Genomic DNA, 23,421 nt, shown 5'->3' with positions numbered 1-23,421 from the left:
TGGGTCTCTGGGTCCGGCCCATGGGCGATGGCTAAGCAGGTTAGTGAATTCAATTCGACCGGTGATTGATCGCGTTGTCCATCAGGGTCGGACTTTGAGCCACCAAAAAGCTTTCATTTCCCCCCTTAATCTTAGTGTGATTTAGATTGATCGATGTATCCCCCTTAATCTTAGTGTAATTATCAAATAATTATCTCATGTAACATATTAAAAGCTTTGCATCAGCTCTTTTAAATCCAAAAAGTAACAGATCAAAAAACTTTGCTGTAGTTATCTATATGATAGATCAGTCATAGTTTGGATTTACTTATACCGTAATCTAGCAGATATTAACTTGGGAGGATTACAGGGCATTCCATCTTGTTGCATTTCATTAGAACGTAATAATTTGGAGTAAAACCCCACCAAGATTAAAGCAAAACCGTGACAAGAAAATAGGCACAACGAGAGTCTAAAAAATTCTGATGCAATAAAATGAGTTTGACATGAAAATAGAACAAGTTTTATCATGCCTCTCTAACCGTTCACGAGACCTGATAAATAAATTGCCAACACCATCCTAGACGGTTCTTCCGACAAAAAGTAGCTATCAAAAGGTTGAGTTCTTCCTCTCTCTGGGAAGTACAAGTACCATTTTGAACTTAGACTATGGTGTTTAAATTTCTGGGGCAATCAGTGCTGGCCTCATATACTCCTCTTCATCCTTGGGGGCGTGGATGGTGACAAGGTCAGGCAGTGGAGTTGTTGGGCCCTGCTTCCCCTTAGGATCCCAGTCTAACATGATCTTCACCTTTATTCCAAGAACACCCTGCAAGTAGTGTGTTGATTCAGTAGCTGTGTAAGAATTTCGATTCATATATGAGGAATAACATATACCACCCAAGTATTGTTGCTTTACTTGATCACAACCAATTGTTCTGACCATTTCATAGACACGCGCAACCATGAATAGAACCACAACAACAGGATATCACCCTTTGGAAATCATAGGGAAATTCTTCTACCATTTACAATAAAAAGTGAACATGAATCTTTACCGCATCTACATAAAGAACCTGGAGTCCTACAGCCTAAGAAAATACTGCTGCAGAACTATAAACATGGTGCAATTTGCGACATCCAAGAAACAATACACAAACAAAGCCAGCTGCCCTCACTATGTCGGGACAAATTTGGAAGAAAGAAAGAAAAGAACCATTACAGCATTGAAGAGACTATTAACCTTTAAACAGAATGCAATTTAGATTATGAGTTACGCCAGATGAACAACCTCCAAAGTCCAAATGATTGTTGTGATCTTGCTGAAAAGATTGAATTCAGCATTATTCTTTATTTTTCTCTGCTATTAGACCATTTCAGAACAGCATAGCTTTAATATCCCAGGTTTTTTTTTGGTGCGGGGGGTGGGGTGGGGGTGTTAACATCAAATTACTGAAAAAGACAATATGGAGATGAGGTATTTGTTCTTTATGTACTTCCGAGTTCCGATAACAAAGCATTATTTATTGCATCATCTACCTTCAAGTTTACCTCATCAACTGCTTTCTAACCTATCGATAAGATAGCTACCAGACCTTTACTGAATTGAACTTGGCCCACTAACCATGGCACAAATTGTTATAGGTACTTACCACCCTTATTTCAGTTACTTTCAAAACTAAATCTTTGAAAAGAAACTAGAAGATCCTTATATAACTAATTCTGAAATACAAGTCCCCCTGGGACAATCCAAACAGAAGAACCCTCTGAACAAGCTAAGAACTGTGAGTTTGGCAACCTGACTAAGAGAGAACTATTGATGATAAATTTATTATCTGATAACTGTATTAATTTAACAAACTAACCTGTCTAAGCAGAACATGTCTCACGGCTGAATCAATATATTCGTTAACTGGCTGACCGGATGAAATCATATATCCGTCCTTGAACTTCATTGACTTGGCACGCTGAGCTCTAAGCTTCCCACTGACGATAACCTGGAAAACCCCCCAAATATTCTATATAAGGCATGGAAAGGCAAAAAAAATACGAATAACAAAGGGGTAGATGAGTTTCCTCAAGAACCAGTCAACAAAATCCAATTACAACAAATAGAATGACTTAAGGTAGTGCTAGTCGATTTTAGACTAACCTCACAACCTTTAGCACCACTTTCCATGACAAAACGGAGGACACCATAGCAAGCCCTGAAAGGAGAATGCATATGCATCATTTACAAACAAAGTTTAAGATAATAAATTGCAACACAACAACGTTTTTGCCATATGAAAAAGAGAGTTCAACAGAAATAAAGACTTTGCAAGAGTTCCATAGTTTACCTGTTTGCTTATAAGTACATAAAGAAATTATAGCAAATCATTAATCGTAATATAATATCATACCAGGCAAGAACAATAGAAGAAAAAAAAAACACACTCTATGTGCATTTGAACAATGAAGAAAATATATACACAACGAGAGACGATATGATCAGTAATTACCTTCTGACCGCGAGACCGCCAAGAAGCTTGTAGCGCAGAGACTCAGCCTGAGCAATGGCACAGAGCCCTCTGTTGTTAACCTTCTCAGCATAAAGCTCTACACCATTTTCAGGGAAGTTGAACCTCTTCTGGACAACAGATGTCAACTCTCTTATCCTTCTCCCCTTCTCACCTTAAATTGTAAGAACAAAAGGCGAATCTAACATCATCCTTTAAATGAATCAACACAAAATCTAATACCATCAACTAAAATCTCCAAGAAAGATGGATTAAGTATGTGGATAAACAAATTCTGACAACACGAAAAAAGTTATTTTTTGCTGTCAAAAAAATATCATACTGTGGATTCGTACCAAGAACGTTCTGAGTTCTGGTGGCTCGGATGATGATCTCGGTCCGCATCGGCGTCACCCGGACCTCAACGCCGGAATACCCATCCTCAGCGAGCTCCCTCGTGAGGACTTCGTTGAGCTCCGCGAAGAACACCCCATCCGCGACGAACTGAAAGCGATACAAAGAAACACAAACTTGAGAACAAAACATTCCAAGGAAATACGATCGCAACGTTTAGTGCCATTAATTCCGAGGACTCACCTTCCTCTTCTTGCTAATTTGAGTTGCCATGGTAACGAGAGATCTGAAGAGCAGGCGCGGCGGCGGGAGAGAAGAGTAGTCGAAGAGCTCTCCACAAACCCTAAACAAAAGGAGAGGATGCAATCGCGTGCGTGGGGTTTATCGCCGCGTGAGGGTATATTTGTCATTGTCTTTTAACATAGACAACTCGTAAAAGGATTGGCCCAACTCGGCCCGTATCCAATCCCCTCATTGTCAGGCCTGGATCCGGCCCGATAAGCCTTTTGGATGTGTCTCAGAATACGATCCTCCTCCTCCTCCTCCTCTATCAAACATTTAAACAAGATATATGATGCTGAGCGTGAGAGTCACCTTAATCACTAACACATACATGCCCAACTGTCACGAATGCGACAGCACGAGTTGTGAATGAGATTCCATCTCCATTCACATGCGACCACATGAAGGCAGTCATCACTCTTCTCCTCCTCTAACAAATAACATTTATTTTAAGAGCAAAGCAACCCTGTTGTCCCTTTGGGCTTTGTCTCTCTTTTTAAAGTTACTTTTATAAACACCTGCTATGTCACAAGTAGCAGAGCAGATGTACTGTCCTCCAATTTACTTACCCCTAACTCTAACCCCAGTGCATGATGCCCATGTGATGCTATGATGGTAATGGGTTAAGAGGGGCCGGGCCATCTATTGCCCGCAAGTTTAAGTAATTTATTCATTGCAAACAACAACCCCTAATTATTGATTGAGATAAGTGGGTTCCATTTGGCACCGACAGATCAACACTCGGGGACAAAATTATTCTCCTTCTTTCTCATTTTAACATTGTACTGCATAAAATCCAATGTTAGATTAATATATAGCATTACAAATCTACAGTGGAGTCAAGACGACCACTTGTATGACCGTAGTTAAATCTGCCCAGTGAGATTCGAATTGGGAATGTGCGGCCGCGCTTGCCGACATATGACTACCGCCTGCCTCTGTAACTGATTATTTTTAATTACACTCAGTATCCCATGTATAACGCAACCAAATATACCAAGATATATATATATATATATATATATATATAGTAATAGTAGCATGAAAAGAAATAAAGAACTAAAAATTAGGCTGGTGTTAGGTTTGCTTGACTAAAAGGTCCAGACTCCAGTAAAATTGACTTTTGATTGTTAAGGTGGATCCCTCCATTATCTCGAATCTATTATCTATCGATCGCTGAAATAGCCAAACCGCCGAACATCCTTTCCAAATCTTAAACCCACTTGATCAATGACCACCACGCGATTCGGATCAATTTACCACGTGGCAACAAAGCCGGCAGCGACAAACTTCACAGCGCAGAGCAGCAACAGTTGTAGCTCCGTCCGCCGACTATTACCCCCACCGACAAGGAAAAAATCGAAGCAAGTTTTTCAGAAAGGTACTCGGGGTTAGCCATATTTCGATTCAAGGACCCCTTTAGGCGACCCGTCCGTTAGTGATCGTACGGCTCATAGGCATTTGGCAGAAGACGGGGCCCACGCGGAGTGATCTGCTTCCAGATTGATGCAGAGAGTTGGAAAAGGCGTGACCCGTCATCAATTCTGTCGTGGCTCACCGAAATCCAGAGTTTTATCTTTTTTTATGAAAGTTGGTAACTAGGAGCACATCATTCTTGATTGCAGGAGAATGAATATATATATATTGAGAGAAGCTGAGAAAGATATCTAGCCTCGTACCTCCCTCCACCACAGTAGCCAAAAAAAAACTAGTACAAATAGAAGGAAGGTGGAAGTGGAGGAGAGCCCAAATCTGCTCCCCAAGACTCGCCGCATTTGCGCAAGCAAATGACACTATGGAAAGGAGGCTAAGAGTGCATTGCTCAAGCATCCATCTCTTTTTGGAATCCATAGAAAAAAATAGAGAAAAGAGAAAGAAGAGACGACCTCTTCCCTCCTATGGCGGTGATATCTTAATAGAGATGGGAATGGGAAACACTCTAAAATCCAAAGTCCAAAAATCAAAAAGTAAAAAAAAAAAATTCACCTGCTTGGATTACCCAAATCAGTCCCTCTCGCTTTAATCGATAATGTAGTGGGGGAAAAAAAAAGACGTAATTTAGCCTTATAATTTAAGAACAAATTCATTTTAATTTTACTTTTAACTACTGTTTTGGAATGATGCGTCTGCAGGTAAAAGGTCGCCATGTATCCACCACTACAGGGAAATCGTGCTCTCCAAGCTGCACTAAATCGTATTTCGGTCCGAAGTACAAGTGATTATTCTCTTCCTAACTATTTGACTAGAATAATTAGTATGAGATTTTACTGCAGAATATAACTCTAACTAATTACAGTGAAAAAATTACACGGTAGTCCGTGGTGGTTTAATTTCACAGCTTACGACAATACCACGTTTTGAAGCAATGTCACAAAGACGATTAGCTTGATAAATATATAGTTTAAAATTTAAATTAAATGATTTAATATATTAATCAAAATTTAGGGGGATCTTAATATATTAATAAAAAGTAGAATTTATTATTCAGCTCATATTTAGTTTTTAAAATTTTGAAGGATTAAGAAAAATTTCTAATAGATTACTAGCTTTTAATCCCCCAAAAAATATCGATTATATTAGTAGCTTGCACTCTCGAGTCCACTAGCACTAGACTACTAGTTTTCGTGGGACCCCTTTGCCTTTTAACAAGCTATACCCCACTTCGTTTTGCTTTTCTGTCAAAAGTCTTCTCTTTTCCACCGTTGTGACTTGCGAGTCCCTATCGTCCTTTCCCTTTTTGTCCCATAGAAAAATAATTTCTTTATTTGCAATTCTCCACCTTTATTTTACCCTTATTTCAAAAGATCTTGTAATTTTGTCACTAGTACAAAACCATCCCTTTTCACTCGTATTGGAACAATCAAAAAGGGGTTTTCTGCAATAAGGTTATAATGTGGGTCGTTATCTGCAAAAAGAAGTAACAAAAGCATGTGCTGGGGAAGTTAACGGGGTAGCTTTCGATTCTTAGCTGCATTAACTTAGTTCCGGTAGTTTTACCCCCCACTTTAACCTGCGTGTATAACGCGGTGAGCGGAGAGAGAGAGAGAGAGAGAGAGAGAGAGAGAGAGAGAGAGAGAGAGAGAGTGGGGGTTCGTCACCGCCAACGAGGGAAAGACAGCTATAAAGATATATTAGTTTCGAGGAAGCAGGGATCCGCAGCGTGTAGTTATAAAAACGAGTGAAGCTATCGGGTTGGAGGTCCAGTTTACTCTTGAGCTTATTCTATTCGAAAGAAAGAAGGAAAGAACCGGTGATCTCGGTTCGCTCTCGATCTCTTTCCTTCACTCTATCTACTACGAGTTGAAGGGAGTGGTTGCAGTTCCTACCTCGGAGCTCTCTTCTTTTCCGTCAGATCTACTGATAGAAAGAAGAGAGCCCGGTCGTCAGCAACACTACCAGATCTTTGAGGTACTTTCTGGTCATTTGATTGCAATTTTTCTTCCTACGGATCTGGCTGGGTAATCGATTTTTCAGTTGGGTATCTTCTGTTTAGAGTTTATTCCGCAATGCGGTTGGCGATCGAGAGATCGGAGCGAGCTATAGATCCGGGATGCACTTTAATTTTGGATTTATTTAAAGTGGTTTTGTTGTTTTCACTCACTGGATTGGAAGATTTCGGTTGTTCACAGGCAGTTGCTTTCATTTCCGTCAGGGGATTGTGATTGGTGGGATGGTCGTCAGATCTAATTGTTTGATTCAACCTCCAATCTCCTCTCCTGCCATTTGTTCTTTAGATCGTTCAGATTTAGCTCACTTCACTGCGCTTATTTAATTGTTTCGTCCAAGTCTCCGTGCTTGACCTGTGCCTTTGAAAGATAGTTGTTGGGGAACTAACTCCTTTAGACTCGTTAGTTTCTAAATCTACAGACTTTGCTTGGTTTGGTAAGTCACGAGACTCACGGGGACTTTAAAGTTTAAACAACATTAGGTACTGATGATTAATGGACTTGGTCTACTACATGTTTAATTAATTATTTAAGAGTAGTTAGAGTCAGGGACTACTCCATGTGGTCATATCAGATCCCTTTCATTGTATAACTCATCAGTCATTAACTTTGCCACATTTTCTGGTGTATTATTCTTTAATGCAACATATATTTTTTGTCTCCATTTTTAACAATCTATCCAAAAAATAATAATTCCCCGACAGGTACTTCACTCGAAACATACGATGAAGAATAAAGATCCAAAGCCAGGGGCTTACCCTGATAAAAGTTCCAGAATTGTGCCAATGTCTTTAATGTTTATAGTCCTATGTGGATTTTCATTCTATCTTGGAGGTATCTATTGCTCGGAAAAGAACAGATTCTTTCAAAAGGAAGCAGCACCACTTATTCAACCTTCCAAGCATACCACGGTAGCTCCCTTGCAAATGAAGTCTGTTACATTCCCCGAGTGCACTATTGATCATCAAGATTACACGCCATGCACAGATCCCAAGGTATACTTTATATTCTAATTCATAGTACTAATTTGTGTAGATGGAATACAGATGATATCTACATGTTGGAAAAAATAATTTGGAAAGTTTGATTGATTATAGAAATAGCCTTTCATTGCCAAAGCTGTGGAAACAGAATTGGTCGGCAGTTTGGCTTTTCACATTTTGTTAGGTGATTGACTGATTGCTTCCATCCACCTGCGGTAGCAATTTTGGTGCTTAGTTCTTAGGATGTATGTGGTCCACCTTAAGATATAACAGTTATATTAGTTTTTTGGCGATATGTATTTGCATAGTCATGATCTTTGAAGCAGCAGCAATACTATTATTTAGCATCGATATTGTGTAGTCTTCCTTGTATTTTGAACAACTATTTCTTTGTTTTTTCTTCTCAGAGATGGAAGAAATATGGTAATTACAGGCTTACTTTCATGGAACGCCACTGTCCACCAATGACTGAAAGGAAAGAGTGCTTAGTCCCTCCTCCTGATGGATACAAGCCACCAATTAGATGGCCAAAAAGCAAAAATGAGTGTTGGTACAGGTACTGTTCCCCCCCTTGTCTTTATATATTTCCTGTAGTTCTAGTATCTTTTTTCCCCAATGGACTTGAATTTAATAGTTTAACATGTTGAATTACTGAGTAATTTACACTTTCATCTGTTCTTTAGGAATGTACCCTATGATTGGATAAACAACCAGAAATCGAATCAACACTGGCTTAGAAAAGAAGGTGATAAGTTCTTCTTTCCTGGTGGAGGTACCATGTTTCCGAATGGAGTTGGGGTTTATGTTAACTTGATGCAAAATTTAATACCTGGAATGAAGGATGGGACAGTTCGGACTGCTATAGACACTGGCTGTGGAGTGAGTATAGACTCAAAAATCTCATTTTTGGAAGTCTATTACAATTTACTTTGGGTTGTTAAATGTCAGGCTGGATGTTGGCATGCTTGCTACTGTCAAAACTTAATTATTCCATAGATACGTAAAACAACTGTTCCATTTTTGGCTTGCTATTAGTGGAGACAAGTTTGTTTATGTCAAGATTTTTACTTGAAGTTGTCTATACATCTAGCTAACGATCACTAACCAGAGTCACTTGGGTTTTTGGATGTGTTCCATGTACATCGTATCAAGTATCAACTGTAACGACCTACCTAAGAAGATGTATACCGTTTAATATTGGCATCAATAAGATCACGTATATGCTTTATGTTTTGTTTTCCTTTTTCTTTTCATCTTAAACTCATGCTGCTCATTTGTTCTCATAGGTTGCTAGCTGGGGAGGTGATCTGTTAGACCGTGGAATTTTGACTGTTTCTCTTGCGCCTAGAGACAATCATGAGGCTCAAGTACAGTTTGCACTTGAGCGTGGCATTCCAGCAATTTTAGGCATTATTTCTACTCAGCGTCTTCCTTTCCCGTCCAATTCATTTGATATGGCGCACTGCTCCAGATGTCTTATCCCATGGACAGAATTTGGTAATTCTTTTTCTTCAAGTGTCTATATAGGAAAGGGGATAGGTTGCTCAAACTTGTAGAGGTGGTTACAACTCTCAAGAACTTGTCATGTACAGGCCATCATCTCATTTAGAAGGTCTGAAAAGGATAATTACATGCTTTCTGACTATATCAATATGAAGGATGATAATCCTCATTATGCACACGGATATGAAAAGGAAGAAAACAAACTTTGATTGATTTTGTCCCCCTTTTATTTATTTCTGAAATTTCTGCAGTCACATCTGTATTCTACTTTGTCCTTCATTTCCAGTAGCACTTGGAGCTTCTATCTGAATGCCCTTTATTTCCATCAATCATAAGCCTTAGTAGTAAGTTATGTTCTGATATTTCTGAAAAATTGTCATATCAGTAGTTCCCTTGGAAATCATTCTCCATAAGTATTTTCAGTTGAATGATGGAGGACGTTTTCATTGATTAATCACTCTTAACTTAGAGATATTTTTTCCAGGTGGAATTTACCTACTAGAAGTACATCGAATACTAAGGCCTGGTGGCTTTTGGGTGCTCTCTGGACCACCTGTAAACTATGAAAACCGATGGCGGGGATGGAACACAACAGTGGAAGAACAGAAAGCAGATTTCGACAAACTAAAGAAGTTGCTAAGTAGCATGTGCTTCAAATTATATAATAAAAAAGATGACATCGCCGTGTGGCAAAAATCTCCAGATAATAGTTGCTACGATAAGCTCACTGCTGCTTCTTATCCTCCAAAGTGTGATGACAGCTTGGATCCAGATTCTGCATGGTATACTCCCATGCGCTCCTGTTTAACTGTCCCGAACCAGAATTTGAAGAAATTGGGATTGAAATCTTCTCCTAAATGGCCTGACCGGTTGCATATAGCTCCAGAACGCATTTCCATGTTACCTGGTGGGAATTCTGGTGGATTCAAGCATGATGACAGTAAGTGGAAGGTGAGGGTGAAACACTACAAGACATTGCTTCCTGCTCTTGGAAGTGATAAAATACGCAATGTTATGGATATGAATACACTGTATGGCGGGTTTGCGGCAGCTCTTATCAAAGATCCTGTGTGGGTAATGAATGTTGTCTCTTCTTATGGAGCAAATTCCCTTGGCGTGGTCTATGACAGGGGACTTATTGGTGCCTACCATGACTGGTAAGCATTACATTACTTCATCATCGACACACTCCCTATAAATATATGTTTGGAGTGGACTGGCTTTGAAAGATATTAATGTGAAGCATGTAGAGACAGAGTTAGATGTTTATCTTGTTGCATGAGAGAATCTTCAGGGCTATAATAGAAGTTCATCTTGGGGGCATGACTCACTTATGCATATGGTATCTTAGTTGTGTGCAGTCATTCATAATTTAAATCGAGTTGTGACCCTAATATATAAAACCTTACATGAATCGCTGAAATGTACAAAACTGTAATTCTAATTGTATGTGCTATGGTACTTAATCGCATTTACTGACTTCTGTTTTACTGTCCTTGATAGGTGCGAGGCATTTTCGACATATCCAAGAACTTATGATCTCTTGCATCTTGACGGTCTCTTTACTGCCGAGTCTCACAGGTAAATTATGTGAACTCTACTTGTTTGTATCATTTCTTCTTATATATTTACACCTGCACCAAAAGTTTGTGTACTCAGTATATGTACCTTGTTTTAGCATTATGAGGCATGCTCTTATTTTTACTTAAGGTTTAAACACCACCAGTGTCCCTGTCAAAGCATGTAACTGACATTGTCTTACATTGCGACAGATGCGAGATGAAATATGTGCTCCTTGAGATGGATCGAATCCTACGTCCAAATGGTTACGCAATAATCCGTGAGTCTAACTATTTCATTGACTCTATAGCGACAGTTGCTAAAGGGATGAGATGGGGTTGCCAGAAACAAGACACTGAATACAATGTTGAGAAGGAGAAACTGTTAATATGTCAAAAGAAGATTTGGTATGCTAAGAGCAGTCAGCAATGAGGTGGTAAAAAGAATGCTAATCCTCCTGTGGAAGGAAGTACATAGCATAGAAAGTTCAAATTCTTTCAAAGAATTCACATTTAACGCGACACAGATTGCAAGTCTTCTTTGGTACTCTTCATAAAAATTTTCAGAGACGTCTGTTTTAGTCCCTTTGGTGAGATATCATTCTCCCCTAAAGGGGAGCGCAGATTTCTTCAATAATAGTATTCCTTAGATTCCAGTGTCAATTCTTTATCAAAAGGCAACAAGGGTGAGAATTGCGATGGAATTGTATTTTATTTGTTCAAGTAGTTATGTCGCAGTTTGTGGGACCAATAAGTATAAAAACTTCGGATCAAGATGTTAAATTTGGATAATATCAGGTGTTTTCTTTTTGGGTGTAATTTTTAGACTTGTGAATCACTTCCTTATCACTTCGGCTTCAGATACAAATGTACAACGTTTCTTGCCATGTCGATTAGTAGCAATTTTGAATTTCCTTGCGGCAACCAGAAATAAACTGTCAGAAAGAGAGCGTCATCCATTTGAACCTTTTCTTTCTTTTGCAATTCGTCACTGACCTTCATATTCTATTATTTAACAAGTTCTTTTGCATATAAAACCTAACAAATTCTTTATTTACGTATATATTTTTAATTTTTTATATATTTATATGTGATGTTATTTTATTTTTATAATTATATTATCTTTGTAATTTATCAGATAAAATACGTATGTACTATTAATTGAGAATAATGAATGTATATCAGAATAAGAATATTTATGGCTTTTATAGTTAACTTAATAAAAGTTTAATTAAATTATATCTCCTTAAGTATTTTCTAATCACTTACCTATATCTCTTACGTAAGTATTAAATATTATCTCAAGCACATAATCTTCTCGAGTGATTACGATTTGGATCTGGTTGACGTGGATGTGTGGCAACAAAACAGGGGTGCGTTTACCCCAAGTTTCCATCATTGTCTATTTGTCTTGCTTTTTTAAACCCCAAAGTAAGTAAAGGATCCCGGCGGTGACCCCACGCCACCGGAAAGAAAAAGGAAGGCCAGAAGGACGTTGCAACGTGGCGCCACCGCATCGACCCTTTCTCCAGCTCCCCACCCACCGCCTTTTTGGGCCCCGCTCCATTTCCTTACACTATCCCTTTGCCTGGTTGTAACCAAAAACCGCTTCCACTAAGGACAACATTCCACCACATTGCCGTATAAAGGAAAATGTACCGTGCCTCGTTAAGGAAAAATATTCTCGAGGAACAGCATAACCGAGATCGAGCGTAACCAACTCGCGAGCGATTTATCTCCTAACGTTATTTCTTCTTCCTCTTTTTTCCCCCATTCCTCGCTGCCTTTTTACATATGCAACCTTCCCTGTCAATGAGGCCAGTTGGTAAGTATGTAATAAGATGTTTCCTGAGGGGGCATATAGTAAAATTATACGTCATCTCTTTTATTTCAGAATTTATATAATTGTATAATGTCTCTACGATCCCAGCGGTGAGATAGGACGTTCCCCCCCCCCCACCTTGCCGTGGTTATGCCCGAATCTCGAAGGCATAGAGGTATCGATCCCTTCCCTCCTCTCTTCCCCCCTCCTTGGTTATTTTCCGTTTCCTTCTGCTTTCTCTTCGTGGATCTGTGCGTTTTGAGGGAGAGCAAACCCTAGAATCTCTTTCCTTCGGTTTCTTTGGATTTGATCGATGGCGAAACTGGGGTTACGATTTTTGCGAGTGGATCTGCCGATCGCTAGGGTTTCGTTCTCCGTGGAATTTTGCGCGGTAGGGTTTGTGATCGTATGAATCTTGATGTCGGTCTTAAGGATGGATCCGTGGTGAATTTAGGGTTTCTGTTTGATTCCTCTCTGAGTCGTGATGTCGGATCCGCAGCGTGCTTGTCTTCCATCTGAATCTGTATGAGATATCTACGATCAATGTATTTGAAAGGGTTATGCGTGGATCCTTCTAAAATTAGAATGCGGCAACGATCACGTCGATGAGATACTTTGCAGTTATGCAGGTTTTTGAGGTGAACTTGATGGGGAAGATAGAATTGAAGAACATACTTTCCATAAGAAGATGATGCCAGACGTGTTGACTCTTGCCAAAAGAATAAAGATTGAGAAATTTGTGATTAGTTTATCATGACATTTAGGAAAGGCTGTGATGTCCTATATACCTTGAGGACATCTGGAAATTTGTTTATTGAACTCCGATTAGAATTTTGTTTTCTCCGGGAATATGTACCTGAGTCTGATTCGAATAGCTAGGATGACATTTTTAAATTGATATAAAAATGAAATATCAGCTACGTTGTGGTAGACGACGAAGCATGATGCTGTAATCATTTGCGATCCTTAGAGCTATATTTATTTGTTTCATGTGACTACCTCATTACTTGTAGATTCTTCTCCATGTTCATTGGTAGTACATATGTGATCGCATTTTGTTTATTATGATAAGAAATACTGGTTAGGCTTTATATTTTTATTGGATGGCGCAGTACTAGCAATATGGCTTGGAACTTAGAAATCATGCCTGGCTTTGATACTAGAGGTGCTCCAATTTTGGCTTATCTACAGTGTACAATAGGGATGAGCTTTCAAGGTTTCTGTTTCTAGTGTCACCATTCTGCAGGTCTGTATGACGATAGGACTTTGAAATATATGTTGGATTAAATTAATTGTGTTTCGTTACGGTATTGTGCAGTAAATGAGAATTTTTAAATTAGGAATTGAATCTTGTTAAGAAATGGCTGAAATGCTAAGTACTGATTTTTTAGGTTTTTCTACATATTGCACTGTGATTATCAATTTTGCTAATAAATTTGCCTCTTCACTTTTTTTTTTCCTAGGCTGCGCCCCTGTAGAATTCTGTTAAACTAACAGTCTTCACTGAGACATGGAACAAGTGGGTCCTCCATCATGGTTTATCCAGCGCGGAGTATTGTTATTCCAAGAAACTACTGATTGGCTCTTTGCAGCTTGTGGAGACTTCAGTCTCGTTCCTTTTGTCAATTATACTTAGCTGCCAGCTGCTGTTTCATGTTTGCCGAGGGCAGTTCAATGCAGCTTAGTTCTGAATTTGGTGTTGGATCTATGTTGCACTTCGACAGGTGATACAGCTTGCTACTCATTGGACTATGGTATCTGATATCATGTTCATTTGCTTGGATGTTTGTCTTCTTTGACAGTTCATTACCAACACGGCTTTCGCTCGGGGTTAAACTTATAGTATTACAAATCGGAGAAGTTATTTGTGGGGTATGTTTGATGTATTTACATTATTACAACGTACAACTAGAAGAAGCATATGATCTTTTTGTAGGATATTAATATTATACCTTTTCTATCAGGGTTAAATCTCTTCTGCTGACAGATCTTGTTTCCTCATTGCTAGTTGGATATTTGTTTGCTTTAGATCCATTCAGATCTGCTGGATGTTCAATGTGTCAGTTTGCTGTCTTTTCTTTCACAACTGAACGTGTTTACTAAGAACCTGTGCATAAGTTTTGTGGAGAAACCCAGGATACCTTTAATAGTCAGTGGTTGTCCAGGGCATTGCATATATTGTGTTTGACCAGGATGGTTAATCTCAAATGGTACTTATAATCTGGCAACATCATCTCAGAGCTTATAATCTGGCAACAACATCTTGTGCAGAACAGATATCTGAGATAGAACTTCAAGTGGCATATGTTGCAGTCAGATCTGATTATCCATATATCTTGCAACATGTCTAGGTTTCCGTAACTTAAAGCAAGAGTTATTTTTCTCAGTCAGAAAAGATTTGTGAGATCTCATATTGTTCTTGCCAATAGTAAGTGATTTTGTTAGCAGGAATAAAGGAGGTGAATAATCAAAATTTTGGAACAACAATGGACAGGTAAGTTGCTATGTTCTAGATTTTGCCAAGTTATTCATGACCCTTTTTTAAGACATTTCTGCTTGTTACAGATATAAGGTAATTAAGCAAGTTGGTGATGGAACCTTTGGGAGTGTTTGGCGTGCTATAAACAAGCAGACTGGTGAAGTGGTATGTCATTTATAATGATTCTCAAGGAAAATGTGTACTTAGTGCTGGAAAAATAAACAAGGCCTTCTGTGATGTTATACAGTCATAGCTGACATAATTTTTTTTTTTTTGGGTATATGGTAGGTTGCTATCAAGAAAATGAAGAGAAAATATTATTCTTGGGAGGAATGTATAAGTCTTCGTGAAGTGAAGGTAAGTTAGAATGGGAACAAAATGTATTTGTTATAATAATATAGTTGCAACTTGCAAGTCTTTATTCTGATTTTCATTATTTTTGGTTGAAGTCACTGCGACGGATGAATCATCCCAACATAGTGAAGCTCAAGGAGGTCATAAGAGAAAGTGACATACTATACATTGTGTTTGAATACATGGTATGGGTATATGTGCATTTTATTGACAAGTAATTGCTTATCGTAGAATCTCACAGTTTCCTTTTTATCTGAAATTCAGGAGTGTAATCTTTACCAGCTCATGAAAGATAGAAGCAAGGTTTTTTCGGAGGTTGAAGTTCGAAATTTGTGTTTTCAGATATTTCAGGCCCTTGCTTACATGCACCAACGTGGCTACTTTCATCGTGACCTTAAGCCTGGTATATTGCTTTACTCAGCTGAAGCCTGATTACTGAGATTAGAATGTCCTTTATTCTTTTTCTAGAATTCCTTGGGCTAGATTATATAGAATTTTTGTAAGACTTTGGTGCGTTAACTTAATTGAGCTGCTGCAAATCAAATTCATTAGAACTCTACAACCAATTATTGGCATATCAATAAGTGGTATAAGGAAGAACTATCCCATCCAACAAATATGAGGTTATTGTTCAACCTTAGTCAAAGGGTATTGCAATTCAAGCAAAAAATTTGTTGTTTTAGAATATCTAAATAGAAGTTATATAATGAATCTTCAATTCTTTACTTCTTTTGCATCAAACTTTTGAAGTTGAATAACACTCTTATTTTATGTGAGATTTTGCAGAAAACTTGCTGGTCAGCAAGGAAATTATTAAAATTGCTGATTTTGGTCTTGCTCGGGAAGTTTCTTCAGAACCACCATACACAGAATATGTTTCTACTCGCTGGTAGATCATTTATTATCTTTGATCTAAAATTTCAACTGCTTTTATTTTTGATCTATATGCCTTTGTTTATCTTAGGTATAGGGCCCCTGAAGTGTTGCTTCAGTCATCTGTCTATGATTCTGCTGTTGGTAAGTGATCAATTAATATGTAATGTGGTACAATTAGATGAATATATTGTGCATGTTATTCATGGTCTTCGTGTTGGTGCCACCTTGTAGATATGTGGGCAATGGGTGCAATCATGGCTGAGCTGTTGACACTTCGCCCTCTCTTTCCTGGTTCAAGGTACATATAATTTTTATTAGAAGGTCAACATTATTTCCTGAGTTTTCTTAAAAATTATAGGGATTAAAAGGGTTGTAGGACCATAAGCGGTGGGCCTCACCTTCTAAAAATCCAGGTGCAGCCTGGAGATACTTAGGATAATGCTAACAACTTAAGCCAAGTGATTTAACAAATTAACAAGGTATATTAAAGCATGGTTACGTCCATATTCCAACTAAAGCCCATGAAAGACAATTAATATCTTGTTAGTTTTGTATCTAGTTAGAGTTTTTTCATTCATTTACTATATAATTGATGTGTCAGTTATTTCTACATTTTCCCCCTAAGTTGCGAGACATGTGACAAGAAGTTGACTAGTTGAGGAACCAAGGTGTTAGAACATCCTGTATTAATGATAACCTGTTAATTTTTAATTATGCCATATGTTAATCTTGCTTGCTAGTTTATATTAATATTGTATGTTTGGTTGCTTTTGTTTGCATGTGGCCATGCATAACCTGGACTTATTCCTAACCAGTTCGATTGTATTCTAATTATGCAATTTGTACTCCAGTTTTTTTATACTTCCTTCACAATGATCACCTTATACTTCTGTGCTGGTAATATTCCTTCAGTGAAGCAGACGAGATTTATAAAATCTGCAGCGTTATAGGGTGTCCAGATGAGACTTCATGGACTGAGGGATTGCAACTTGCTGGTGTCATGAAGTACCAGTTTCCACAGGTTATTTTTCTCCAAAGCAGTTGAACATATTACATATCTAGTATATTTAATTGTCTCATCTGTCAAATGAGAACAACCCCTTGAGTAGGAATGTAAGGCTGCTTCAACACCTTCCCTTCCCTTCCCAGACCTGCTTTCGCTGAAGCTCTTACATCTCCAGTTTAATAGGTGGTTGGTTAGATGTGGTCTTTTATTTTGATCTGAGTTTTAGGAGGACCCACTTTTTAGGAGAAAGGCATGGTACTGATCAAGTTGCTTTGCTGTGCTTTATTTTGCAATGACATTGAAAATTACAAATGTAACTTGGAATTGAATATTCTTCCATGCAGGTGTCAAGTGTCCATCTATCTGTACTAATCCCATCAGCTAGCAAGGATGCAATAGACCTCATTTCTGTAAGTATGCTCCTGGAATTGTGGTGAGAGTTTCCTCAGATAAATAAGAAGGTTTGGCATCTAATGTCGAGGACCACATTTTGCAGTCACTTTGCTCCTGGGATCCCGGCAAGAGACCCAAAGCTGCAGAAGTGCTGCATCATGCTTTCTTTCAGGTTACATTCCTTATGTCTGTCATCACTGAGATGAATTGGATCATCTTATCTGTTTTGAATGAGTTTATTATTTCTGTCATCCTGTCCTTGGCAGCCTTGCTTTTATCTTCCACCTTCCCTTCGTCCAAGAGTGGCTGGAGTGCCCAAGACACCTCCATATGGTTAGTTTTTTTATCTCATCTATATAATTGCATAATGATGCATTTCACTCATGGCTTACTGACATATGTAATATGTTGCTTGTCATTTATTTAGGTGCAGTAAAGGGGTCTTTGGAGCAAAAGAGTGGTCGAAGATATTCAATGGGGGCTCTTTCTGCATCAAAGCCTGCTAGCAATTATTTGACAGTAAAATCAAATTCTTCTTTGAGAACGGGTAATTTGATAGAAGGCTTCACATTTCTTTTCTAAACAAAGGTTCCTCTTAAACTATACTTTTGTTGATGTTTTCATTGTAGGTGTGCAAAGGAAACTTGAGATGGAACGCCAGGTTAGCAACTCAGTATATTATGGTACATCTGATTTACTTTTCCTGTCTAAACTTTTAATTTGCAGGAGTCAGAAAAGAATGATAGAGCCATGAAGAACATGAAACAATCCCGCACTAGACCAGTAGCAAGAAACATTCCAGGTAGATTTCCTGTTTTTCATAAGTTCCCAGTCTTTAGTTTTTATTGCATAGCAGAAACTGTGGCAGTTCATTATCTAATTACTTGATGAGTGACTCATACTAGAATGACCAGACCTGATGATTGTCAAGTTCTTTGCCGATGTTTTTATAAATGTACAATTATGATGGTTTTCTTATTGTTGAGCAGCAGGATACGTTGGCAGTTCTGGCAGTACAACTGATGTGCCTGAAAAAATGGCACGCAGCAGAGTAGCGTCCAGTAAGGTTTCAAATATGACCGAGAAGTTGGGTCAGATGTCGCTGAGCTCTGGTGGTAAGCATCAATCTCTCAAGCAACCACCTCCAGCAATGAAGGCTGGAGGTTGGCACAGCCAGACTGACTTCCTTGCAAGGTCGAACGACATCCCTGCTGGTAGAAGATGTACTAGAAAGGTTGTCGGCTGAATAAGGCAGGTACTTGTGTGTGCGCGCGCGCGCGCCTGTCTGTCAAGTGTGGCATCTCACTTCGTGCTGGCATCAAGGAAGGGACAGCCTTCTCTTTTCCTTTTCTTTTAAGCTAACTAAATAAGGCGTGCTCACCCCTGTCACTTTTTTCCTTTCGATGTCTGGTGAGCATCTAGTTCTGCTTTTATTCACGGTTGCAAAGTTTGTCTTCCGGGTTTGGGCTATTGGTTTTTGCGACGATGCGATGCTGTAAAAGATGGCGCTGACCTGACATATCTATAACTTGCTTTTGTGACTAATAATGCCTACGATTATCTGAGAATTTGTTACATAATGTTGTTGATGCATAAATATCTTATGTATGGCGGGGTTAAAAGTAACACATGAAAAGACCGCAAAGTGTTACGATAAAAATGTGATACCTGAGATTATAGTGTGCGAGGCAACGCTAGTAGTTATATAATCCTTACCCATGTAGGAAATCTCCAACTGAACTCCCTATCCGACGTGCTCTCTTTCCCTTAGCGCCGCGCCCCAATTAGAGTTCTGATGGGTAAAATAAGGCAAGACTTCCCTATGTATCAACAAATAGATGGACAACATTTATCTTTCTTGCCAAATGCCAAGTGAAGTAAATACAATAAGCAGAAGAGCCGCTAAGGGTTAAGAAAAAAAGAAAAGAAAAGAAAATGAGAGAGATTCATCCCCTCTACTTCCTTCTTCCCCTAAGCGAGTCCCAAAAAACGGGCCAATTCCGCTGCGCCTCGTTCCACCCCAGCAAAGATCCCTCTCTAAGTGGGTCCCAGCTCGCCGAGACGATCCCGTAGCTGACACCAAGAAGCGCCGATCCAAAAAAGAAGAACGAGACCCCGAAGGGGATCCAAGTAGGCACGTCCAGTTTGGCCCCCACCTTGAGGTAATAGAAGAAGGGAAAGAAGAGAAGCCCCAAGGAGAGCGGTATACCAACGGAGAGCCCCATCCTTCGCATCATCCTGTTGGTTACCACCTCAGGAATCGTCCCCTCCTCTCTATCGTAGCCAATTTCATCGCCTTCATCGTCGTCGTCGTCGTCCTCGTCGTCCTCCTCGTCGTCGAATTCGGTTCTCTTCTTTTGCCTTCGCTTCCGGGTCTTCTGGGCCGAAGGGCCGAAACCGCGAGGGCCCTTGCGAGCGGCGAGGGGAGAGAGGTGGTAGAGAAGACGGGGTTTGAGTTTTTGTAGAGGAAGGAGTCGAGGGGAACGGGAGAAGTGGAGAGGAGTCAGGGGAGAACTGGGGAGAAGGGCGGATAGGGAATCCATGGGGACGGGGCTCGCGAGCTCTCAGCTCTCCGCTCTCCCCTCTCTAGAGGGATAACAATGCTTATCCACTTCGCAAGTTTAAAAAAGGATCTAATGAGTGGGATGTGAATCCGATAACTCTGTTCTGCATCCGGATCCAGACTGGTTAAGCAATTTTAGTTACCCGTTAAGGAGGACGGACAAAGTATAGGTTTACCCGAACCCTGACATGAGATTCGAAATCCGACGTTCTACGCCTTTCCTTCTCCGAATCCCAACTTCTCCCAGGTCAGTCCGGTGGAATGGCGTCGTCCTCGGCTAGGGTTTCTAATCCCACCACCCCTTCGCTGCCGGTTACGGAGAACCCTAGAATCGATCTCCTCAAAGAGGTCAGAACTTGATGTCATCGTCACTACCTTGCTCCCATCTCCCACATTCCAGAGTATATTCATATTTTGTGCTCCTTTTTTTCGTGTAATAGATGCGAGGGCACGAGGTCGCTGTAACCGAGCTAAACAATCTGCCGCCCTCTCGAGTTAGTTCTCCTCCTCGTTCCTTGTTCTTTTCACTGCCCTCGTTGTATTTGCCTTCGTATTCTTGAGAAAATTATCATAGAAAGATCTTCTTGGACAACATAGCGATCGTAAATCAAACTGAGTTCAATCATATCTTCGGATTTCATGTTTCTTTTTCTTTGTAGCTACAAGGATGTTAATGCTTGTTTTTCAACAGGCCGTATATCAGAAAAACGGAAACATCTTCTTCCGTAAGAACATAAAATCAGCCATAGCATTTGAACAGAGTAAGTGTCCTAAGAATAGTACCTTATCCTTTCACAGTCATCATCCCTCTAAAATTTTCTCTCGTCATGTTGGTTAGAACAAGTGGACTTGGCCAAAGCTCGGTTACAAAATCTAAATGCAGCATGATGAGCTACAATATTTTTGTAGCAACACTGGGTATGTTGTTTCTAAACTTTATAGTATCCATTTGTACGCGCTCCAGTGTAGTGCATTTCCTTTTTCCATATACACACAGACTCTCACCGTGATCTTTGTCCGTTTTAATTTATTTCAATCCATATTGCAGCCTTCTGATTTCCAGGAGTAGGCAATAATGGTCAACAATTTCTTTCTTGTAATTCGTGCTGAAGTCTAGATTTCACATGTAACTCCGAAGGTTGTTCGTGTCGTGTGCTTGCTAAACCCTTTCTCTATCAATTATATGATTCACGTCATGTATAACAGACTTGCTTTTGAATTGATTTATCCATTGTACTCAGCAAAATTGTGTTTATTTCTGCCATAATTTTAACGAGAAGAGATGAAGAAGACCTGCTATGCTCTTTCTATTGATGTCAGGTTTGGCATTGATACTGAAAAGACCAGAGCTGGCCTGCCATGTTCTGTTCTTGAGAATAGAATTTCTCTAAGCTATAGAGTCTATATGATATGGATAACAGAGTGTATGGTAAACTGAAGCACGGACTCCTGATAGAAATTGTTATAACATGACCCTAATGTATTCATCTTATGTACATGAATACCTCATATTCATCATACTGTATGTAGCGGAGAATGTGATCAGCTAGCCGGCGGTCCAGAGATGTCATCCTGGAAGGGAAAATAAATGGGTTAAATTATTAGTCAATCACTTTTTAAGGTTAGACTTTATTAGTGCAATAATCATCAATAATTACAAAAGAAATTCAAGAGACAACATTTTAAAAATGAGTGCATAGGTACTTACCCAGAATTTGCATTACATCAAACCCAAAGGGTAATTATGCTGGAGTTGACGACGCTTTGTAGCGGGTGCGCAAGCTATCAATAGCCTTCTCCATGGATTGTGCAAGCTCTGAAACGGACACCTTGCAAGCTAATAACCAATAATCAATTAGAAAAGATAAAAACCGAAAGAAAACCGCATAGCAAATAATCACTCATATAATGATGGTTATTCTTGCTTTAGTTAGTTTGCTTTTTCTTGTTCCTTTGGCTGTTTGAGCTTATTAACCAGCTGATCCATGTATGTAGAAGTTACAAGAAAATGACGCCTGTTCTTGATTCATAAGGACAGTAGGATTGTTTAACAATCTTTGCTAATATAGCCTACCACGAGATGCAGTTAACTGCGCTTCTGCCAAGAACTCCACATACGAGGCCTAAAAAATATAAGATTAGGTTATTTTATTGAAAAGACAAACACAATGCAGATTCAGTACTTGGGACAGTGAAGGCCCAGACATTTATCAGTTCTGCGTTTTCCCTGATCCTATCAGACATCTTCTTGTACTCCTTTTCAACTTCTTCTGTTAGCTGCAGACAAGCCTGAGTCTGGATCTGGAGAGGAAAGGAATTCATCATACACAAAATAGGGAATATAAGTTCTATCTATACACAACGGAAGTACATACGAGCCATTTGAAATTATAACAGAACCCTGATGACATTGGACAAGTCTTTAGGTGAGAAAAAAAATAATTCTTTGTACTCTTTGATAAGTCGATCACCAAATGTAAATGTATAAATCCAATTCTTCATGCCGTTTAGCACATGCCAACTTCTGCCCGATCGGACGCACTAATACAACGAACTATCCTTTTATTCAACGTAGTTAAGCTCTGGAGAATATGGATCCTAATGCATCACCATATGACTAGATGATGTTTTGTCAAGATTACTGCAGACAAAATAAGATATATGGAATTCTTATCTGTAAAAGTAATGATTCGTTCGAGATCTCGTATCGCAGTCTACATGGATCGCGAAGATACAAGAGAGCCGAGGACACTAGTTTCTTGGCTTAATCCGAGGCAGATCTAGATCAGATCGCTGGATTCAAAGCAGAAAGCATTGGGGATTACCTTGAACCGTTTGGATATCCTGGTGTGGGAAGCATCGAACTCCTTGAGGACCTCGGAGTGGCAGAGATCGAGGTGCCGCTTGAGGGAATCGGAGCGGGAGGAGGATAGGCTCTTAAGATCGGCGACGGTGGTGAGGATTTGGGGATGTGGAGAAGAGGGGATCGAGGTAGGGGTTAGGGTTTCGATTTTCGACTTCTTGGAAGCGGAGGCGAGGAAGGTGAGATCAAGAGGTCGGATCGGAGATGAGGTGGGAAGAGGAGAGCGGAAGGCTTTCGCCTTCGAGACGGATTTGGTGGTTGACGCTGCTTTCTTCTTCATCGGGGGGAAAAAATGGAGAGCGGAAGGCTTCGCAGTTCTCACGCGGGTATCGTATTTATAGTGGCGGGGGGCTCATGCGGGGGATATTTGAACTTTGAATCTCTGTAGGACGAAACCTTTTTGCCTCGTTTCTTATTGCCACTATTTATTTTCCACACTCCTTTTATTCGAAACAGCGTAT

At 39.5% G+C, this 23,421-nt stretch overlaps 6 protein-coding genes across 10 annotated transcripts; 3 read left to right on the top strand and 3 right to left on the bottom strand.

The window, feature by feature from the left end:
- Positions 1 to 435: 435 nt before the first annotated feature.
- LOC140766463 (small ribosomal subunit protein uS3x) lies at positions 436 to 3,235 on the bottom strand. The gene is made up of 6 exons (XM_073105816.1): positions 3,075 to 3,235; positions 2,834 to 2,981; positions 2,481 to 2,652; positions 2,132 to 2,186; positions 1,845 to 1,976; positions 436 to 808 (listed from the first exon to the last, which is right to left on the bottom strand). The coding sequence occupies exons 1-6, from the start codon at positions 3,102 to 3,104 to the stop codon at positions 656 to 658; spliced, it is 690 nt and encodes a 229-aa protein (XP_072961917.1). The 5' UTR covers positions 3,105 to 3,235; the 3' UTR covers positions 436 to 655.
- Positions 3,236 to 6,215: 2,980 nt separating this feature from the next.
- LOC140766880 (probable methyltransferase PMT21) lies at positions 6,216 to 11,423 on the top strand. The gene is made up of 8 exons (XM_073106553.1): positions 6,216 to 6,521; positions 7,264 to 7,554; positions 7,950 to 8,098; positions 8,226 to 8,421; positions 8,829 to 9,039; positions 9,530 to 10,202; positions 10,549 to 10,626; positions 10,818 to 11,423. The coding sequence occupies exons 2-8, from the start codon at positions 7,285 to 7,287 to the stop codon at positions 11,035 to 11,037; spliced, it is 1,797 nt and encodes a 598-aa protein (XP_072962654.1). The 5' UTR covers positions 6,216 to 6,521; positions 7,264 to 7,284; the 3' UTR covers positions 11,038 to 11,423.
- A 1,111-nt stretch (positions 11,424 to 12,534) lies between these two features.
- LOC140766456 (cyclin-dependent kinase F-4) lies at positions 12,535 to 19,114 on the top strand. Of its 4 annotated transcripts, XM_073105805.1 has the most exons (20): positions 12,535 to 12,601; positions 13,890 to 13,945; positions 14,019 to 14,150; positions 14,229 to 14,298; positions 14,391 to 14,920; positions 14,992 to 15,070; positions 15,194 to 15,262; positions 15,355 to 15,444; positions 15,524 to 15,662; positions 16,046 to 16,148; positions 16,224 to 16,276; positions 16,367 to 16,433; positions 17,048 to 17,156; positions 17,486 to 17,551; positions 17,638 to 17,706; positions 17,801 to 17,867; positions 17,962 to 18,081; positions 18,164 to 18,195; positions 18,261 to 18,336; positions 18,524 to 19,114. In XM_073105805.1, the coding sequence occupies exons 5-20, from the start codon at positions 14,913 to 14,915 to the stop codon at positions 18,778 to 18,780; spliced, it is 1,404 nt and encodes a 467-aa protein (XP_072961906.1). In that variant the 5' UTR covers positions 12,535 to 12,601; positions 13,890 to 13,945; positions 14,019 to 14,150; positions 14,229 to 14,298; positions 14,391 to 14,912; the 3' UTR covers positions 18,781 to 19,114. The 4 variants fall into 4 exon arrangements, with proteins under 4 accessions (XP_072961906.1, XP_072961905.1, XP_072961907.1 ...); XM_073105804.1 differs by having other exon boundaries at positions 13,890 to 14,150; positions 14,435 to 14,920; XM_073105806.1 differs by having other exon boundaries at positions 13,890 to 14,150; positions 18,527 to 19,114.
- Positions 19,115 to 19,215: 101 nt separating this feature from the next.
- On the bottom strand, positions 19,216 to 23,318 carry LOC140766458 (uncharacterized). Of its 2 annotated transcripts, XM_073105808.1 has the most exons (6): positions 22,923 to 23,315; positions 22,303 to 22,398; positions 22,172 to 22,220; positions 21,806 to 21,934; positions 21,603 to 21,669; positions 19,216 to 19,354 (listed from the first exon to the last, which is right to left on the bottom strand). In XM_073105808.1, exons 1-4 carry the CDS (start codon positions 23,238 to 23,240, stop codon positions 21,840 to 21,842), a joined length of 558 nt encoding a protein of 185 aa, XP_072961909.1. In that variant the 5' UTR covers positions 23,241 to 23,315; the 3' UTR covers positions 19,216 to 19,354; positions 21,603 to 21,669; positions 21,806 to 21,839. The 2 variants fall into 2 exon arrangements, with proteins under 2 accessions (XP_072961909.1, XP_072961910.1); XM_073105809.1 differs by lacking the exon at positions 22,172 to 22,220 and having other exon boundaries at positions 22,281 to 22,398; positions 22,923 to 23,318.
- Positions 19,374 to 20,081, bottom strand: LOC140766457 (protein PAM68, chloroplastic). Its single transcript, XM_073105807.1, has one exon. It carries the CDS (start codon positions 20,075 to 20,077, stop codon positions 19,490 to 19,492), a length of 588 nt encoding a protein of 195 aa, XP_072961908.1. The 5' UTR covers positions 20,078 to 20,081; the 3' UTR covers positions 19,374 to 19,489.
- Positions 20,311 to 21,581, top strand: LOC140766459 (uncharacterized). The gene is made up of 5 exons (XM_073105810.1): positions 20,311 to 20,445; positions 20,538 to 20,591; positions 20,789 to 20,858; positions 20,936 to 21,015; positions 21,146 to 21,581. The coding sequence occupies exons 1-4, from the start codon at positions 20,359 to 20,361 to the stop codon at positions 20,983 to 20,985; spliced, it is 261 nt and encodes an 86-aa protein (XP_072961911.1). The 5' UTR covers positions 20,311 to 20,358; the 3' UTR covers positions 20,986 to 21,015; positions 21,146 to 21,581.
- Positions 23,319 to 23,421: the final 103 nt, after the last annotated feature.

The sequence above is a fragment of the Typha angustifolia genome, chromosome 9 (assembly GCF_048772165.1).
Source record: "Typha angustifolia cultivar Huaian chromosome 9, ASM4877216v1, whole genome shotgun sequence".
NCBI classification, from domain to species: Eukaryota; Viridiplantae; Streptophyta; class Magnoliopsida; order Poales; family Typhaceae; genus Typha; species Typha angustifolia.
This window is presented reverse-complemented; position numbering and strand designations above follow the sequence as displayed.